Source organism: Bos indicus x Bos taurus, chromosome 22 (genome assembly GCF_003369695.1).
Source record: "Bos indicus x Bos taurus breed Angus x Brahman F1 hybrid chromosome 22, Bos_hybrid_MaternalHap_v2.0, whole genome shotgun sequence".
In the NCBI taxonomy this organism is placed as follows: domain Eukaryota; kingdom Metazoa; phylum Chordata; class Mammalia; order Artiodactyla; family Bovidae; genus Bos; species Bos indicus x Bos taurus.
The window spans coordinates 142,657-161,282 of NC_040097.1; the positions used below are offsets into that span (position 1 = coordinate 142,657).

The 18,626-nt window shown below is 63.5% G+C and overlaps 1 protein-coding gene across 2 annotated transcripts; it reads right to left on the minus strand.

Annotated features, from left to right (window-relative positions):
• Nucleotides 1-5,678: 5,678 nt before the first annotated feature.
• On the minus strand, nucleotides 5,679-18,173 carry KLF15 (Kruppel like factor 15). 2 transcript variants are annotated; one of them, XM_027522695.1, is made up of 3 exons: nucleotides 17,967-18,173; nucleotides 13,230-14,291; nucleotides 5,679-6,761 (listed from the first exon to the last, which is right to left on the minus strand). In XM_027522695.1, exons 2-3 carry the CDS (start codon nucleotides 14,276-14,278, stop codon nucleotides 6,599-6,601), a joined length of 1,212 nt encoding a protein of 403 aa, XP_027378496.1. In that variant the 5' UTR covers nucleotides 14,279-14,291; nucleotides 17,967-18,173; the 3' UTR covers nucleotides 5,679-6,598. The 2 variants fall into 2 exon arrangements, with proteins under 2 accessions (XP_027378496.1, XP_027378497.1); XM_027522696.1 differs by lacking the exon at nucleotides 17,967-18,173 and adding an exon at nucleotides 15,276-16,976.
• Nucleotides 18,174-18,626: the final 453 nt, after the last annotated feature.

The window sequence follows — 18,626 nt, forward strand, 5'->3', positions numbered from 1 at the left end:
GCAGGCCTTCCAGGGGAGGGGCTTTAGAGTTACTTAATGTCTTTGCTGACAAAGGTCCGCCTAGTCAAAGCTATGGTTTTCCCAGTAGTCATGTATGGATGTGAGAGTTGGACCATAAAGAAGGCTGAGGGCTGAAGAATTGATGCTTTTGAACTGTGGTGTTGGAGAAGACTCCTGAGAGTCCCTTGGACTGCAAGGAGATCCAACCAGTCCATCCTAAAGGAAATCAGTCCTGAGTACTCACTGGAAGGACTGATGCTGAAGCTGAAACTCCAATACTTTAGCCACCTGATGCGAAGAACTGACTCATTGGAAAAGACCCTGATGCTGGGAAAGATTGAAGACAAAAGGAGAAGGGGGCCACAGAGGATGAGATGATTAGATAGCATCACTGATTCAATAGAAATGAATTTGAGCAAACTCTGGGAGATAGTGGAGGACAGGGGAGCCTGGTGTGCTGCAGTCCATGGGGTCACAAAGAGTCAAACGCAGCATAACCACCACCAGCTCTGTCTTTGGGTTTCCAGTCAACTGTCAAGGACTCCTTGCAGACACTAATCCAACTTTAAAAATGCAAATACCCTTGACCTAATCCCCGCCCCCAGCTGCCCAGCCTCTCTGCTCCACGGGGTACCTGGGGCAGGGGTGGCAGCAAGGGCCTCCCCATAGCCAGGGGCCGGCAGGGCTGACAGGAGGCTGTTAAGCCCGTGAGTATGCACGAGGGTCTCTTTTGCGTTTTAAAAGTGCACGTGCCTCTGTGCTCAGCATATTCTGGAGTTGGCCTCTGGGGGGAGCGTGCTGGCCAGGGACGCCAGCGCTCCACCTTTCGTGCAGTGGGCTCCCTCGCTGTGCATGGATTTCACAGAAGACTCTGCTGTGCTGGAGACAGTCTCAAGCAGCTGTCGGGAACAGACCGCACAGGCATCCCTTCGCCACCCCACCCCATTCCCTTAGCGCCTGCCCCAGGCTCCCCACAGGGCGGACACAGTGTGTTCTGTCTCGAAGCCAGGAGGGCCCGCTTGTGAGAATGTGACAGGAGATGTGGTGCTGGATCCCGCGGGCCCAGGAGCTGCGGGGGGCTGAGGCCCCGCACAACCTCCCTCTGCCCACACTGGAAGCAGCCGCTCCCTGGCCTGCTGCCGACCGTCCCCTCACTGGCCACGCTCTGCATGCACGGCCTCCTCTCAGTCTGTCTCACCTCAGGCTCTTTGCACGTGCCGGGTCTGGCCCAGGAAGCCCTTGCGGGACTCGGAGCTCAGCCGAGCCTCTCATCCTTGGGCCCCACCCGGGTGCCCTTACGAGAAGCCTGACCGCAGTCCAGCCTAATTAAGACATTAGTTAGGGAACATTGCTGCACCCCTCTTTTTGCCTCAGCCTCTGGCCCACGTTCATCGTCAGGCGTCCGTGGAACTGCCAGGGGCAGGGACAGTGCTGGTCTCACTCACTGGCACCCCAGCTGAGCACCACCTCTGCTACGTTTGTGCTTTGTCTTCGGATCACCCCAGCATAGCCCGCCGTCATCCCAGACGACAGCCCTGGTGGTGGTCAACCTGGATGCCCCGGCCAGATGGAGCAGCGGAAAACAGTCCACTGTGAGGGGGGGTCCTTCTCAGCCCCTCCACCGCCCTGGACCCAGCGCTGGGGCCCTGGACTGTCTGTGGCCCCCAAGCGGGAGGAGGCATCTCACATGGCCAGCTCTGCCCCGTCCTGAGCAGGGGCCTGCGCCCTCCTGGCGCGCAAGGATTCTGAGCATCACCACCCGTCTGTCCAGTCCCGCTCAGCTCAAGGCCTGTGCGCCCTGAAACCTGGTCTCTCCCCCAACCCTGCCTGTCTCTCTGCCACACTTTTGCATCGTTTGTTTTTTTCCAAAGGGCCACCACAAGGAAATCCAAGCCTCTCCCGACCCCCATCCAACCTGCTAGTGAGTTCCGAGGCCCGCCCCTGCACTCTCAGGCCCTTTTCGCCCCCTTGCCACCACCGGGCCCACGAAGCCTCAAGCTCCGCCCTGGCTCGGTCCGCTCCTGTGTCTCCAGGCGGTCACTCGACACTCGTCACCCTTGGGGCCTCGGCCAGGTCCTGGAGGCCAACTGCTGGGCTGCGCCCCTGGGGCTTCAACCAGCAGGAGGCCCCAGCAGGCCAGGGGGTGGGACAGGGCGGAGGGGCTCCTGGCATGCCCCCAGCCCCTGCCCTGTCCCGCCTGCCCCCCAACCCAGGAGTCTTGTCGTGAAGTCGTGGTCACAGACTTCCGCCCCTTTGGGTGGGCTGTCTTACTCCTCGGGACACCAGGGTCAGCACTGCGGCCTTTTGCACAGGACGGTAGGGCCTCCTGAAAGCCTGAGTCTGGTCCACTCCCTCCCTCGCTGAAGCAGCGGACTGCCACCGCGCTGAGAACCCAGAAGTCTTTATCACCCCCTAGGAGAGTGCGGCTAAATCAGCGGTCAGGGGGCTAAGTGGCCGGGTTGGATATTTTTTCCTTTCTTTCTCTCGCTTTTGTAAATGACTGGAGCAGAGGGAACAGCAGAAAAGGGAACAGAAAACAGACTCGAGTCAGCACGTGTTTTGGTAACATGCAAGCTGGCTGAGTCAAAAGGTGACGTCTTACTGCGGGTGGCCACACACTGGGGAGCCCTGCCTGCCCTCGAGCCCCTCCTCGCCGCCTGGCTCAAGGCCTCAGACACGCAGGCCCATTCCTGCCCCGGAGCCTTTGCACCTGCTGTCTCTTTGGCTTGACTGCCCTTCCATCTGCCCCTCCCAAGGCTCCTTCCCCTGATGTCACCTCCTCCGAGGGGCCCTCCATAATGGGCCCACCTGAGACGGGAGTGTTAAGCTTTGCTTATGTTCCTGAAACATTCTGTGTCGACTTGGCTGGCCTCAAAAGTTCTCGCTAGGATTCCCTTTCTAGAGCGTTTCCAGTTAGAGAGGCGGAAAGACCGGATCCTCCTGTTGTTTGGCAGCCCAGTGTGTGGACGGAACCACAAACCTAACAACTCACATGCGGCCCTCAGTTCCCCAGCCCGCTGCAGACCTTGCTGGGGCATCGGACTGCCGTTGCTTCATCTGGCCCCAAGCCCCACCAAAAGGCAGGAGGGTGCACACCTGCTGGGCGGTCAGCAGAGAGGGACCCAGGGAGGGGCTTGTCTCCCCAGGGCCAGCCACCAAGGGGAGGGGCTCAGCCCACGGCACTCACATCGCCCGGCCACCAGCTGCCCCCAGCAACGGACCGAGGGTAGCCGAGCCCCTCAGTACCCGCAGGTCCAGGAGTCATCATCCCCAAGGGTCCCCCGAAACCTGAAGTTCCACTGGCAGGGACCCTGCCAACTCCCACTGACCGGCGAGGAAGCTGAGGCTCTAGAGCAGGGATGCGCTAGGGAAGTCATGTCGCAAGGCGAGGAGCCCCACAAAGTGCTCAGGCCTTGGCCCTGGACTGGAGCTGTGCCCAGCACACACAGAGACCTAGAGGGCAGAGGGGCATAAAGCATGCCTGGAGACTCTGGTACCCACTGCCGGGCAGGGCCGCCTGTGTTGGGGCTGATGTAAGCGCATCCCCGGGAGACACTTCTGTCTCCTGTGTGCCCCCCAGCCCAGCCCCACCAGCTCACCTGGGCCTGGAGCTCGGCAGGCTCTGACTGCCCCCATTGCACCTCCAGGGAAATCAGTCCTGAATAGTCATTGGAAGAACTGATGCTGAAGCTAAAACTCCAATACTTTGGCCTCCTGATTCGAAGAATTGACTCATTTGGAAAGACCCTGATGCTGGGAAAGATTGAAGGCAGGAGGAGAAAGGGATGACACAGGATGATATGGTTGGATGGCATCACCGACTCGATGGACATGAATTTGAGTAAACTCCGGGAGTTGGTGATGGACAAGGAAGCCTGGCGTGCTGCAGTCCATGGGGTCACGAAGAATTGGACACGACTGAGCGACTGAACAACAGCAATCCTTGCAGCCAATATTCTGCTGATGACTTTTTAACTTTAAATTGTATATTTAACCTCTATATCTTATCCCAATTTTAGCAATAGCGCTTGCTTACCACCCACGTCATTTGCTCAACAAATATTTGTTTTGGGAGCTGGGCTCACAGTGCTGAACAAAACAGGCAAAATCCTTCTTCCCGAGTTCATGTTCTAGTGTGGAAGAACAGATAATACACTGAATGCGTGAGTAAATTATGTTCCCAGTGCAATTGATTTTTGGATGGTAATTTGGCAAAAGTTACTGGCCTGCTCTCTGACCCAGAAAACCCACCGTTGAAAGCTGTACATGAAGCTGTGCAGGTCTGCTCTGTTCTGTGTCATTACGTATCAGAGCAAACATGCGGGAACAATCTTAAAGCTAGTTAGTGGTATTTACCATTACATTTAATTGGTAAGTAAATCGTGGTGCCCAGAGACCAGAATTTGCAGCTCAGCATGATGGTGCGTATTCTAGGATCTGGGCTGACACAAAGCCTGTCCGCGTGGCGCAGTCTACGGACAGCGAGCAAAGCATGCACTCTAAACTGCTTTCCCACAGGCAGAGGCATCTCTGGGGCACCGGGGACCCCAGCAGTGGCAGGCAGCACCGCACACCTTCCAGTGTTCGCCTAGCTGGGCCTGGACAGAGGCCGCCCGGGCTGAGGACCCCCACGGGTGGCTGTTGGGGACGCACCTGGAAAGGCGCACCGTGTCCAGCTGGCACTCAGTCGTGTACACACGTGTGCTCACAGATCCTCCAGTGTGACCCTCCTGACCCCCCGGGTCCCTTGTAACTGGGCTGCTTCTCTATGGATGAAGAAGGCACCTCTGGGGAGGTCAATGCCTCGCTTCCCCAGGGCATGTTTGCCCCGGGGGAGTGTGTCCAGTCAGGGTCAAAGGGCACAGGTCACAAGGTTGGGTCCTCTCCCCAGGACCAGGGCCAGGAAGAATGGGGTGTCCGTTCTGCACCTGTGCTGTGCTCTACTGGACAGACAGATGGCTGCGGCAGGAGGTTCCCAGGTCAGCGGGGATGAGGGCCTTCACCGCAGGAGACACACCGTGCACATGCGCACGCCTCCCTCACGTCTCCCCTGCAGACCCGCGGAGCTCCCGCACCAGCTCCAGGTCTGAGGCTGTCACTGACAGCCCCCAGGGCACGTGACAGAGAAGCAGGCTGGTGCGCGGCCCAGCCCCTCCGGCCAGCTCCCTCCTGGCCCACCGGGGCACGGGGTCGAGGCCTCGTCCACAGAGCTCACGCCAGGCACTGCCTCCGCCTGGTCAAGATGCCTGATCTGTTCAGAATTGCAAGCGGGCATCACGTGTCATTTCCCCGGGGGAGTTGTGGCCAGGAAACGGTTTGCCCCCTTCCCGGTGCATACAGTGAGTGCATAATCAATGCTCAGTACACTGCACACAAGGTAGGAAGTGCCAAGCAAGGGTCTCAGACAGGAACTCAATGGAGTGGTGGCCCTGTGGGCCGGGCCCGCCTGTGGTCTCTTCCCACAAGTGAAGCTGGAATCGGGCAGCTGCGGGTCTGTGGAGCAGACAGCCCTGGAGACACAGAGGAGCAGACACCCAGCCTCGGGCGTGGAGCTGGGGGACCAGGGGCTGGACATCCACGGAGCCCCTGTGTCCCCCCCACGTCGCAAACCAGATTCAGCCCCCAGAATCACTCCATCTCCTGGCAGGGCCGAGGAAAACAGCATGCCAATGCCAGAGTTATCAAGTTCTTTCTTCTTTTTATTGGCAAATATATTTTTATGAAGAACCAAAGAAAATATACATAATTGTAACATATGTACACCAGCTTTATAGATTTTATTTCAAATTTACACAATGTTGATATGTTATTAAAAGATTTTCTGTCGATGCACCTATGTACACTTTATTTACATACATTCATAGGATGTGAAATAAACCTCTCAAAACAAGCTAGTTCATTTGATATTAATTTCTAGACAAAACAAGGAATGCACTTCTAGATCAGGGCTTGGGAGGCTCTACTAGCTCTCTACACCAGCCCTCTCTTCCTGAAGGTGAAGGATTTGTCTGCAAACAGGACGAGGGGCTGGGCCACACGGCACCGTCACCCTGGGGCAAACCTGCGTCTGTCCGTCTCTCCCGCACGTTTAACTCAAGCACATGCACTACCGCCTTGCCGAGAGGGGTTTTTTCACCCAGCCCGCAGCCACCCAGCGGCCAGGTCCTGCCCCTGCACCGCCCTGCGCGCGGACTCTGGCGGTCAGGCCACGGAAGGAGCCCCGCCCACGACACAGTGCAGCCTGGACTTCTGGCCTACTTCCTTCTTCCCCGCACGCTCCCTCCGGGAACTGACATTTCAACACTGCGCACTTCTTCCCCGGCAATCGAGTGCTGGCCCCCGCCCAGGCCCAGGCGGGGAGCCCGGCAGGAGGGGTTCTGTCTGGGCCGCGGAAAGCGCGGGGCACGCAGGTTGCCTCCGGCCGGCGCGGGCGCGGGCGCGCCGGGTCCCCGGGGAGGTGGCGGTGCTGAGTCCGCACCCCAGGGCTCCAGGTGGCCCAGATGGGCGTCACGTCCCTCCAACGGGGGCTGATAACTTATTGCTACCCAGTGCCTGGCGGAGGCGGCCGCTCGGGGGCGCGGGCGGGGGCGGGGGCGGGTCAGGGCCGCGGCAGCCGGCTGCTGCGCGGGAAGCGGTGCACCTTGACGTGCTTGGACAGGTGGTCGCTGCGGGCGAACTTCTTCTCGCACACGGGGCACTGGTAGGGCTTCACGCCCGAGTGCGAACGCCGGTGTCGCGACAGCTCGTCCGAGCGCGAGAACCTGCGGGACAGGGCGGTCAGCGGCCTCGCCCCCACCGCCCGGCTGAGCCCGTGGGGTCCGCGGGGAGGGCGCCGAGCCCACCCTGCCCCTCCCCCGCCGCCCCTCCAGGGAGGCGAGAGGGGCCGGTCCCCGTGCAGTGGCCTGAGGGCAGCTGGTAACCCCACAGGCCCCCCAACTGCAGCTGTGCCTCAAGCCCCTCAGACCAGAGCCTGGGGCCCCTGGGAGCATCCTCCACGCAGTCCCCCAACTGGGGGCGCAGGCTGGGGCGGAGGCCCTGACCAGCCTGCAGGGGAAGGGCCTTTGTCACAGCAGAGGAGGGGTCCTCAGACTTGACCTCACAACTCCTGGACCCTGCCTGCCTTCCCAGCAGCTGAGAGGTCCCAAGACGACACCACGCCCTGCAAGGTGCTCGGAAGCCTCCACGGCGGCCCAGCTGCCTCCCTGTCGCAGCCCCAGCAGCTGCTGCGAAGGAGCAGCGGCCACGGACCCCAGCTGACCACAGGGCTCAGCTCTTGCCATGGCCGACCTCAGGGACTCCAGCCTCTCCCCACTCCTGAGCTTGATCCTGGCAGTGAGACCCCACCCTGTGCATACACACTGTTGTGCTTTGCGCTCTGCCTACACGAACAGCCCTGGGACATGTGCCCAAACCGTCCCCTCTGTCCGGAAGGCTCTTCCCACGCATCCCTTAGCCCTCAGCATAAATGTCACCTCCTCAGGAAAGCCCTCCAGGATTGCATCCCACCCACAGCTGGGGCCTAGAAGCACTAGGCGTTTCTCCTTTCTGCCTCTGCCACTGCAGCAACTTTAGTTTCCAAGCTTTTGATGAACGTCAGTCTGAGCCACTAGACCGTCAGCTCCATGAGGAAAAGCACGTGCCCCGCGGCCAGCCCAGCACCTGGTGCCTGGGGTGCTTGGTCTGTGCGTCAGTGAGAGAGCAGACACAGCAGCACCTCGGGAGGACAGAGAGCTGTCAGAGAGGCAGCCCTCGCCAGCCCCGGGGTGTACAAGCACCCAGGGCACATGCACACACACAAACATGCCACACTAAAGCCTCTGCCTGCAACTGCAGGGGGCCTGGGGCTCCATCCCTGGGTCGGGAAGATCCCCTGAAGGAGGGTATAGCAACCCACTCCAGTATTCCTGCCTGGAGAATCCCCATGGACAGAGGAGCCTGGCAGGCTACAGCCCACGGGTCATAAAGAGTCGGATACGACTGAGCACGGGGCACACACATGCACGTGTGCACACGCTCACCCACGTGAACACACACACACAGGAGCATCAGGCCCAGCACCCCTGTTCCTGGACCCACGCACGAGAGGAAGGTGGGGTGGTGCCTGCAGCAGCCGTCCCCGCCCCGCCAAGGAGGAGTCAGAGGCTCGGCCGGGCCTGACCCTCCAGGTGGAAGCCCAAGACCCACAGCTGTACGGGGAAGACTGAGTGGGGGCCTCAGCCCAGAGGCGTGGAGGACAAGCTCCACCTTCCTCACTCTCCTGGTGCCCAGAGCGCGTCCAGGCTCCTGTGCTTGGAAGCTGGTGTTCACTTCACGGCCCGGGTGCCTGCGTGCAGGGCAGTGCCGTCAGCACCTTTGGCAATGAGACCCTGGCCCATCTGCCATGAGAGGAAACCGAGGTGCAGACATGTGAGGCCCTGACCCAGGGTCAGCGGCCACAGAGCGGCCGAGGCCAGAGCAAAAGGGGCCAGACCCAGGTCTTCCCGTCCTGGTGACCACGGGCAGCCTGGCCTCCCCCAGAGTGGGCAGGGTGCCCCGCACCCCTGCAGCTCAAGCGGTTGGAAGGAGCACCAAGGTTCCGGCCGTCAGGGGCCAGCCCGGGACCACCCACCCCAGCGGGAGTCAGGGCCCCCAGGGCAGCAGCAAGGAGGCTCCGCGACAGCCCCCAGCCCCCGCCTCCCCCAGCACGAAGCACAGGGTCAGCCTCACCCTCCCACTCAGGGAGCCAAGACCAGCTCCGCTGGAGACGCCACCCCGGGGAGGGCGTGAGGACAGGGGCCGCGGGGAGGCCGGATGGCTCGGTGCGAGCCCGTGTAGCCCCAAGCAAATGCGGGCCCGTCCTGGTCCTCAGGGTCCTCTCTCTTCCAGTGGAGCCTTGAGGTTCTTGTTGACCTTCCGAGGCTCGTCTCAGAGGCCACAGTGGACACACAAGGCAAGCGGCCTCTGGTCGGGGGATGCCTAGGAGGGGTGCATAGCAGGGACAGCGGCTCCGAGAGCAGCCCCCGCCCCCGGATGCCCCCTCCCCTCTCAGGGTCCTGTGACCTGAGCTCCCAGATGACCCCCAGCCCACCTTCTCCCAAACCACAGCCACACAGGATGGGGAGGGCGGCTACGTCTCAGCCTCTGTGGGCAGCAGACCCTGCTCCTCCTGCCTGACCACCTGGCAAGTCACCAAGCTCTCGGAGGTGCTCCCCAGGCACAGGGAAGGGCATACCAGGTGCCAGGACTGAGGGTGCAGAGCGGGTGCGGGGCCCACGGGCGCGAGCTGGGCCCTGATGAGTGTCGACCACAATCCCCATGGCTGGGCTGCAGGGAAGCACAGGTTCAGGGGGCCCTCCATCAGCCAGAAAGCCGACACTGTGAGCACCCAGGCCGAGGGTGGCGGTGGGGACGTGGGGCCAGGATCAGCGCAGGGCTGCAACCACAGGCAGGGCTCGGGGCCTTGTCGCAGCCCCCGGCCCCATCTCAGCCTCCCCGTGCACCGTGGAGACCCGGGCCCCACCACTGCCCCAGGAGTGGAGGAAGGAGGGCACTCTCCTCGGATGGGACAGGATCTCTGCAGAGAACAGGGGAGGCCAGTGTTCAAGAGGGAAGCGGGAACTTCTAGGCAGAGGTCGACAGCACCTCCTACGCGCGGCCTCAAGCAGGCCCATCCGGCCAGAGCCCCGTCCCGGCCTCTGGAGCCGCGTCCCTATGCGGAAGAGCAGGGACTCCAGGGTCCACGATCAGACACCGAAGGAAGTGGCGGGAGGTCGCCCAGGCCAGGGATGACCCTGGGGGACAGTGCTCCTGGCCCTCAGTGAGCAGGACACAGGACAGGCGCCAGAGGGAGACAGGCAGCTGCTCTTCGCCAGGACCACCAGGAAGGAGAGGGTCTGGGACGCAGAGCGCCCACTGGGAGGGCAGGCGTGGCGCAGGGGGTGGCCCACCCCCTCTGGAGGTGTGGAGGGGCTGCTGCAGGGCGGGCCAGGCCTATGGCCTGCCGGGTGGGTTGGGGTGGGCAGGGAGCCTGGGCCAAGCCCCTGCCTCAGCCACCTCCCAGCTGGGTGATGGTGAGAACTGCATGCCGGCTCCGGCCACGTTTCCTTTCTCTAACGTGGGGCGGCAGAGGGTGAGATGTTGGATAGCATCATCAACTTGATGGACATGAGTCTGAGTAAGCTCCGGGAGTTGGCCATGGACAGGGGAGCCTGGCATGCTGCAGTCCATGGGGGCGCAAAGAGTCGAACACTACTGAGCGACTGGACAACGAAAGTGGGACGAGAGGCTGACGCCTGCTCACAGGCTCAGGATGACGCAGGGCGCCCGCCCAGCACCCCAGAGCTGTGTCTCACTGTCTCACTCCTCAGCCCTTTCCTCCCGGCCCAGAGCTGATGCCTGGAGGCTGATGACCTCGGGGAAGAGACAGGACTCCTGGCACACGAGAGCGCTGCCCAGTGAGAGGTGGTGGCCAGCCCGGCCCTGGGGCTGCACGTGGAAGAGGCATGCTGGCCTCACCACGGCGGGGTGTGCTCTGTCCCCGTGGAGGATGACTGCGTCTTTCTGGGCCTCGGTTTCCCCCTACCTAAAACGAGATGGTGCCAACAAACCACAGGGGTGCTGGGAGGCCTCAAAGAGACCAGGATGTGGGAAGGAAAGAGCCAGAGTCATGGCGAGACCAGCGACAGCCACCCCCGGAGGAGAGTGCTGGAGACACGGGCCGTGCCAGCCCGCGCTGCCCGAGGGACCCTGGCGGGCAGACCACATGAGCCTGAGGTCCAGAATGAGGTGTCTGGATAGGAATCTAAGCGTATCTGGGGGTGCGGAAGTCCTGAGGGGCGGAAAGGTAATGAGGCCCCCGTGGAAGGAAGCACGGAAGCCAAGGTGGGGATTTGCAGAGGGGAGCCCAGCTCTAAGGCCCTCAGGACAGTGCCTGGCACTCAGAAAGCGCCTGGTGAGCTGGCCACTGTCACCCTCCCCCCTGTCCTGTCCTGACAGAGCTGCCCCGAAGTCAGTCCACCCTCCCACCCACATGCTGGAAGGACGCCCCTCTGCCACTCGGCTGGCAGCTATGACCACGTGGATGGGACACTCCACTCATGGGCCCATAAGCAGCAGTTCATGGTCCCTGAAGACTAACCAGCGAGACACGGCCCCCACAAGGGGCAGGCGCCCTCAGCTCCCCACCTGGCAGGGACTCTGCCTCACGTGAGCCACACGTGACCCATGAGGGCCAGACCCAGGAGAAGCTGCCCGCCTGGCTGATGGCAGACACGGCTCCCAAGGGCTCTGTAGAGACCTCACGGTGCCAGGCTCCCACCGTCCCTCCCCCACTCAGGGGTCCTGGGCAAGACCACGCAAGGGTTCAGGCAGTGCCCACCATGAATTCCACTCTGGGTTACACACCTCCCCCCATGGGGAACTCACGACCTGCCCCCCTGATGCCCTGGGCCGAGGGTCCTGTCTGCCCTCCAGGATAGCCCAGAACTCAGGTCCTCTTCTCCCGGGGGAGCGGCCGAGTGGGCGGCCTTGACCATGACTACACCCTTCCTCCCAGCCTCAGTTCTGGGGGGATGGACAGTGCCCAGGACTGTGAGGCTGCCCACGGCCCCACCCCCACCAAGAAGACAGCACTGGCCTGGGGGTCTCCAGGTGCCACCCTGCAGCGTGGGTGCCGCCCAGTGGAAGCGGGGTGACCCCTCCCAGGTCCCTCACACTCTGACCTCATCCAAGAATGGCACACGACCCGGACAATCCCTGCACACACGGCCCTGGGGGACAGAGGCCGCAAGCAAGCCTTCCACTCAACAGATGAGGAAACTGAGGCTTGGCCAGGGGACCACGGGAGGGCACTGGCCATGGGGCAGAGCCGGACCAGAGTCCACGCCCTGCCACCAGCCGCCCCACCCCTGGGGTCAGGATATCCCCTGCTGCGGCTGGACTGCAGCAGGGCCCCGGGTCTGCCCACCGACCCTGGTTTTCCCGCCGGCTGTTGGGCATGCCCTGAAGCACACCGGCTGACTCTGCCTGATGCTGTGGGCAGTGCAGGGCTGGAGCTGGGCTCCCGGAGCCCTCAGGGCTGTGGGTGCCAAGGCAAAGCCCCTTCTCTGGCCAGCTCAGCACCTCACAACCCGGGACGCTGGGCACAGGGCTCCCATCCGTCCAGCCTCAGCCCGCCGCGACGCTGAGGCCAGCACCTCCGGCCTGGGGCCGGCTCTCCCCCGCTCTCAGGAGCAATGCCGTCAGGAAGCACCGGGTGTCGTGTGCACCCATACACACGCATGGGCACAAACATGCAGCGTGCACAATCCCGTGTGGCCACACGTGCCCCTTGTGAGGCTCCGGTCTGCACAAAGCCAAGCGTGCCTCCCACCCCCTCACACGGAAGCCACACTAGGCAGGACCGAGTGTGCAAGGAACACACGTGCCTCCCCGGCTGGCCAGCTTCCTGCAGGGGGGCGTCCTGAGCATGTCATCCCTGACCTGTGCCAGAGCCTCAGGAAAAGGTTCCCTCCCAAGAGGGCGAGCCTGCCCAGGGGGACTGGGGGTGGCCCATGGGGGTCCTACCCGCTCTGCCTGCCCAGGGGCTGGGTGACCCTGGGCAAGCCCCCCACCCCCGCTTTGAGAGCTGGGTCCCCCACCGTGCACCGAGTAGAGAGCCTGGAAGCAGTCTCCCGCTTCTGGCTTGGCACCCGAGCCTGGAGCCCCCCCAGTGGCCTTTCCGGCGTACCCAGCACAGCGCCAGGTCCCCCAGGATGGCTGTCAACTGGCTGGGCCTTCAGGCTGTACAGGCAGCTGCTTCTGGCCCCTGGCCTCGACCCCATCAGCAAAGGGCTGCGTGCCCGCCAGTTACAAAGCTGCTCCAGCTTCCGTGCGCTCAGCGATGAAGGGAGGTGAGAGGTGGTACTTACCCTTGGGGTGCCGTGGGGTCGCGCGGCACGCACACGCGCAGCACGGGAATGCCGCGGGGATGTGCAGTGCGCAGCCGCCCTCTGCGGCTCTCAGCAGCCCAGGCGCCATCAGGGGAGTCCTTAGCATGGCCCAGCCCCTCCCCGGCACAGCCACAGCCTCACCTGGTCACCATGAAACTGTACTCCAGCACTCGGAGACACAAGGGGACCTCTGGGCCTGCCCACCCCCTCCCCGCCCTAAGCAGCCTTATCCAAGCGCAGAGGACGCGGTCTTGGCCACGCACCCCAGGAGCAGAGGCGCGCAGGCCCTGCGCAATGCCTGGCCGCCGCCGCCATACTGACCTCCAGCCGCAGCCTGGCCAGGTGCAGGCGAAGGGCTTCTCGCCCGTGTGCCGGCGCAGGTGCGCCTTCAGGTGGCTGCTCTTGGTGTACATCTTGCTGCAGCCAGGGAAAGTGCACCTGTGCATTTTGATGAGTTCAGCCGCCGGGTTCTTGGGGAACTTCTGGCCCACGAGGAGGCCTGTGGAGCCGGGCCCCAGGGGTCCCGACCCAAGGGGCTTGGCGGCGATGGGCACGGGGGCAATGCGCACGAACTTGGACGGCAAGCTGAGGCTAGATGAGGGCAGCACCTGGGGCACAAGTGTGAAGGTCTGGCCCTGAATACTGACCAGCAGCTGCGCCACCCTGACGGCCTCCGGAGGCTGCCCCGGGGAGGCGGGCTCGGCGCCCGACTCCTGCTTCACCGGCACCGGCTGGATCTGCAGCAGCAGGGGGACTGGGGGGTCGGGGGCAGGGGCCCCAGCTGGGCCCTGGCTGCCAGCCGCACCAGCCCCCGGCGGAGGGGCGCAGCGCTCTCTGCCGCTGGCCCCGGGGTGGAGGTGGCCTCTGTGCGGCCCAGTGGAGAGCTGGCCACAGGTGTCCAAGTCCTTGCCACTGCCCTCTGGGGCCTGCTTCACCGCTGGCTCCATGTTCTCCTCCAGAAACTCTTCAATCTCCTCCAGGGTGGGCTGGAAGGGCCGAGGGACATCATCGGGGTTGCCCACGGGGAACTCGGGGAAGCTGAAATGCTCCCCCTTCACGGGGGCCGGTGTTTTCCGCCAGGTCCCCCAGGCCATGGGGCTGCCATGAGCCGCAACGCCGCTGCCCAGGGTGGCCTGGGACAGCAGGAAGTCCAGGATACTGTCCTGGCCCTCAGCCCCCCGGCCGCCTCCATAGCAGGAACACAGGGTTTGCGAGTCGGGGCTGGCACAGGAGCAGAGGCTGGAGGCGTCACTGTCGTCCTCGGAGAGGGGCGAGGGTAGCATGTGGTACGCTCGCCCATCACCCAGAAAACAGACGGGGCGTTTCAGCGACGAGAAGGTCTCGTCCACTGGGAGCAAGTGGTCCACCATGCTGGCCTGGCGGCTGCAGAGAAAACCAAGAAGGCCCCGTCAGGAAAGCAGCGCAGTCAACCCCCTCCTTGGAGGCGCCTGGCTCCACGCCGTGGCCAGCCACAGCCTCCCGCCACCCCAGGCCTGGATCCTGCCTCCATCCATCCGATGGGGGAACGCTGCAAGCGTGTTTTCCGGAATTGCACCACCTGTTTGTAAAAGTGCTCTCCAAGCCCATTGCACAACCCGGCTCTTGCGGCTTCACACAGATTTTTCAGAACAATTCTGAGAAGGAACACGCATGTCTGAGTGCGAGTGCATGTGAGGGAGAGGGTGGGCGTGTGAGGAGGCGCTCTGCACCCCCAACAGCCAGGCGGGAACCCCATCCAGCTGAGCAGAGTCGCCACCATTGCTGGACAACTGACCTTGGTCCCGTTCCTGCAGAATTGCTGGCGGGGGTTGTTGGGGGAGGAGGATGGCCACATGCCCTCTGACCCCCTGTTGCTGCAGCTTGGGTAGGTTTGCCAGATTGAGCAAATAAAAATAAAGGCCACCCGGTTCAACTTGAAACTGAGTTTTAAAAAAATGAACAACTTTTAACAGAAGTATGTCCAAACATTGGATACAGCAGGCTTATACTAAAAAATTGTTTCATCTGAGAACTCAAATATAAATGAGGAGTTTGTATTTCAACCAGACAAGTCTACTCTGAGGCATAAATTAAAGACCCCCTCTCAAGGGCTGTCTGACCACCTGAAAGGGGGCAGCCCACCCACAACCTGGTCCTCGGGCCCACCACATCTCGGCTGCCTCTCCAGTGAATTAGGGACAGGCTTCCACCAAGCACCCTCCACTGGACTGGGCACCTTCAGGGGATTCACCAGTGGTGGAAGGGCCCTGCCTTGCGATAACTCAGGGAGAACATACCCCAGTCCCAGGGCCCAGCTACTCCCGCCTTTGACTCACAGCTGCCGGGCAGACGATGAGACCCCCAGCCAGCACCCTGTGGAGCACTCACCCAGCTCACGCCGCCTCCCTACCAGACCCGGGCCCCTGTGGTACAGGCTGGGCGGTCGCCTCTGGTTGTGTTCCCAGCCCCTGGTGAGGCTTCTGGTGCCCAGGAGGGGCTCAGGGCACGTCAGCAGAGAGGACAGGGGCAGGCTGAAGGCCATGCGGGTCGGTGTCCAAGGAGAGTCAACAGTGGCTGTGACAGGGCCACCTCTGCAGACCTTTGTCCCCACCCAGTGACCATGGCGGGTGTTTACTGAGTTGAGGAAGGGGAACGATCTGCAGCTAAAGCAGACAGTCTTGGCCGCCGGGCACCACGTCCGCTCCCACTACAACCATCTCTGTCTCAAGCACTCGGCCTGGGCCCGGCACTGCCCGACGGTCAGCACTGCCCAACAGTCAGCAGGCCCAGCCAGTGGTCAGGACCTCCCAGGGCCAGGCCATCCTCAGCTGTGACCTGGGGCCAGTCCTTGCTCCCCCAAACCCCAGTCTCCCCACCTGTTCCATGTGTAATGACCCGGCCAGGAAGCCTCACAGAGCCCCAGGAAAATAAGGTGCAAGTCTGCATCCAGGGCAGGGTTTGCAGGAGAAGTTTGGCTTTTTAGGTAAGGAATTAAAGCTGGGAGTTTTCACTATTCAGTGAATCAGGTGCTGAGAAGGCATGAAAATGCCAGATAATGTGAAGAACAAAGCCCACACTCAGCCTGAGACCCCAACCTCCACCCCGTCGCCCACACTGAGCTCCAGTCTCTGCAGCTTGTCAGCTGTGTGACCTCAGGCAGGCAGTACAACCTCTCTGTGCCATGCGTTGGGTGGGCATCCTGACAACTGTGCCTAGTTCCTGGGTTTTTGTAAGACCAATGAGCTTACACAAGCTGAGCACTCACTACAGGGGCAGACAGGCAGCACCAGCCGTCAGGGTGAGCCTCAAGGGTGAGGTCGTGGTCTTTCTCCCCTCTGCCGCCATGCTGAAAAACCCGGGGACTCCGGTCTTCCTAGAACCAGGCAGGAACCAGGCAGAAAAGGCAGACCAGGCCTTGTCCCTGCCCTTGAAACTCTCCCCAGAAATGTGATCACTACCTGACTATTCCATGATATTGAGGAATTACAGTCAATATTTTTAAATGGGATGATGTATTGAGGTTGGTACGTACTTTTCAAAGGAGGCCTTACACTTTAGAGACATAAACTAAGATATCCACAGATTAAATGACATAAAACAAATAAGAGGGGAATAAGTACAGCAAGACGGGGGAGGCGGGAACTTAAGAGAGCCCCAAAGGAACGGACCCAGTCTCCTCCCAGAAGGCTGGTCTGCCCCAGACCACTGCTCCACCCGCCCCATTCACAGGCTGTGCACAAGCTCACCAGCCTCACGGCCCCAGGCCAGGGCCCCAGCACTTCCCTCTCCACAGACCCCTCTTCCCAGCCCTCTAGGAGGGAGCCCCTGATTTAGATCCCTCAGCTCCGAAGTCACTCCCTGTGAGGTCTCCCTACCTGCCCACCACCCGCTGCTATACCACCCTGCATCATAGTCTTCCTAACAGTTCCGACTGCAGTTATGTATTTATGCACTTCGTTCTCGGTCTCCCCACCAGAATATAAGCCATTTGGACTGTCTACCCCCGAATCTGAAACAAGACCCTGGCCGCACTTTGCTGATGAGTGCAAAGGCCCGGGGGTGGGGCCCGCAGCAGACGGCATGGGTCCTCGGGCAGGGCTCCTCGGCGGGGAGGACGCGGACACAGAGCCCACGGGGCCCGCGGGGCGCCCGGACCGGCCCTGAAACACAGTAGCACGTGGCCCGGCCAGCGACGCAGGCCGCGAGGAGGGGGGGACGCCCTGTCCCGGGCAGCGTCCCCGGCCGCGGCCGGACTCCGCCCCTCCCCGCCCGGCCGGCCGGGCCTGCTGTTTATCCTCCCGGGGACACGGCGGCCGCAGGAACAACATGTAATTGATAACAAGCCGAGCGCCGGCCAAGGGCCTTCCATTGGGTCAGCGTGCAGACCACGGCGGGGGGGCCGCCCTTCAAAATAAGAGTCCCGCGGCCGCGGCCTCGCACCTGTGGGGCGGCGGGGCTCCCCGCGCTCCGCCGGGTCCCTGGAGGCGGCGGAGTGGCTGCAGGGCCTCTGGCACCCGGGGACCCGTCACTCCCGGGGCCTGGGCCGGCAAACAGCAGGGGTGGAGGGAGGGCCCGAAGGGACCCGCAGAGGGGCGGGCGGGGGCGCCGGCGGGGGCGCGAGCTCCTGCCGCGTGACTGCGCGTGCGGGGCGCGCTGAGGGCCGGGTGGGGGCCCCGCGACGCCCCGGCGCGCGTGGGACCGCGCGTGGGAAGGGGCGGGGGAGCCGGGCTCCGCCTCCCCTGGGCCGGCCGCGGTGACCGGCAGTAACCCCTCCGCCCACAGGCCCCGCCGCGCCCGCCATATGGGTGGCCGGCCCGTGAGGGGCGCGCGGACGCGTGGGGCCAGGCGCCGAGGCCGGCGCGGGGACTGGGCCGGTGCTGGTGGGCACGGGGGATCGCCGTCCCGCCTGCCCGCCCCCGGCCCCGGCCCCGCGCCGAGGGCCCCGCTCCGCCGACATCTCCCCCGACGCTCTCGCGGAGCCGGGACAGCCGTGCGGGCGCCCGGTCCGACGCGCAGAGGGCCCCCGGCGCCCCCGCCGGGCCCGGTCCAGGCGCGCCCGTCCTCGCCGCGCGCTCCCACCTGAACTCGGCACGGCCGGCCGGCGGCCAGGCCCGGCGATCCCGGGCCCACGCAGGCTGCGCTGGGGGCGGCGGCCGCGCGTCCCGCACTCACTCGCCTCGCCCGGCCCGCGTCGCTGCGGCCGAGCCCCCGCCGCCGCCGCCGCTTCTCGGCGCTCACTCCCCGGGCTCACGTGACGCGCCGGGCGCCGCGAAGGCTCGCAGGAGGCTCGGCTTCGGGCGCGCGCCCCATTGGCCCGCGCCGCGCGTCACGCGCCCCGGACCCGCCCCCCTGCCCCGCCCCTGACACGCCCCTTCCCCGTCCCGGCCCCGCCCAGTAGCCCCTCCCAGGCCAAGGCCCCGCCCCTGCCCCGCCCCTCCAGTCGCAGTGGCCTGGCCGCTGCTGGCTCCCGAGGTTTTAGCCCAGGTGAGAACGAACGCGGGCCTGGCCTGGGGCTCCGAGGAGGGTCCACGCGGGCTGAGCGCCGCCGGACAGCCTCGGCCCGACCCTCCCTACCTCGCTCCCATCTGCAGCCCCGGGCAGCCAACAGGCAAAGCTGGGACTTGTACGGGACGTTGCTGGAGAGATGCGGGCGAGCGTCCGGTGAGTCGCCAGCCCACTCGGGACAGCGCGCTCGCTCGAGTCCGCGGCAGCCCCCGGGGGACAGGAGGCGCGGGACGC

Coding starts and splice junctions, on each gene's coding strand:
- KLF15 (XM_027522695.1), bottom strand. CDS start 14,278: ATGGTGGACCACTTGCTCCCAGTGGACGAGACCTTCTCGTCGCTGAAA. Junction 6,762..13,229: donor TGGCCAGGCTGCGGCTGGAG/GTCAGTATGGCG, acceptor CCTGTCCCGCAG/GTTCTCGCGCTCGGACGAGC.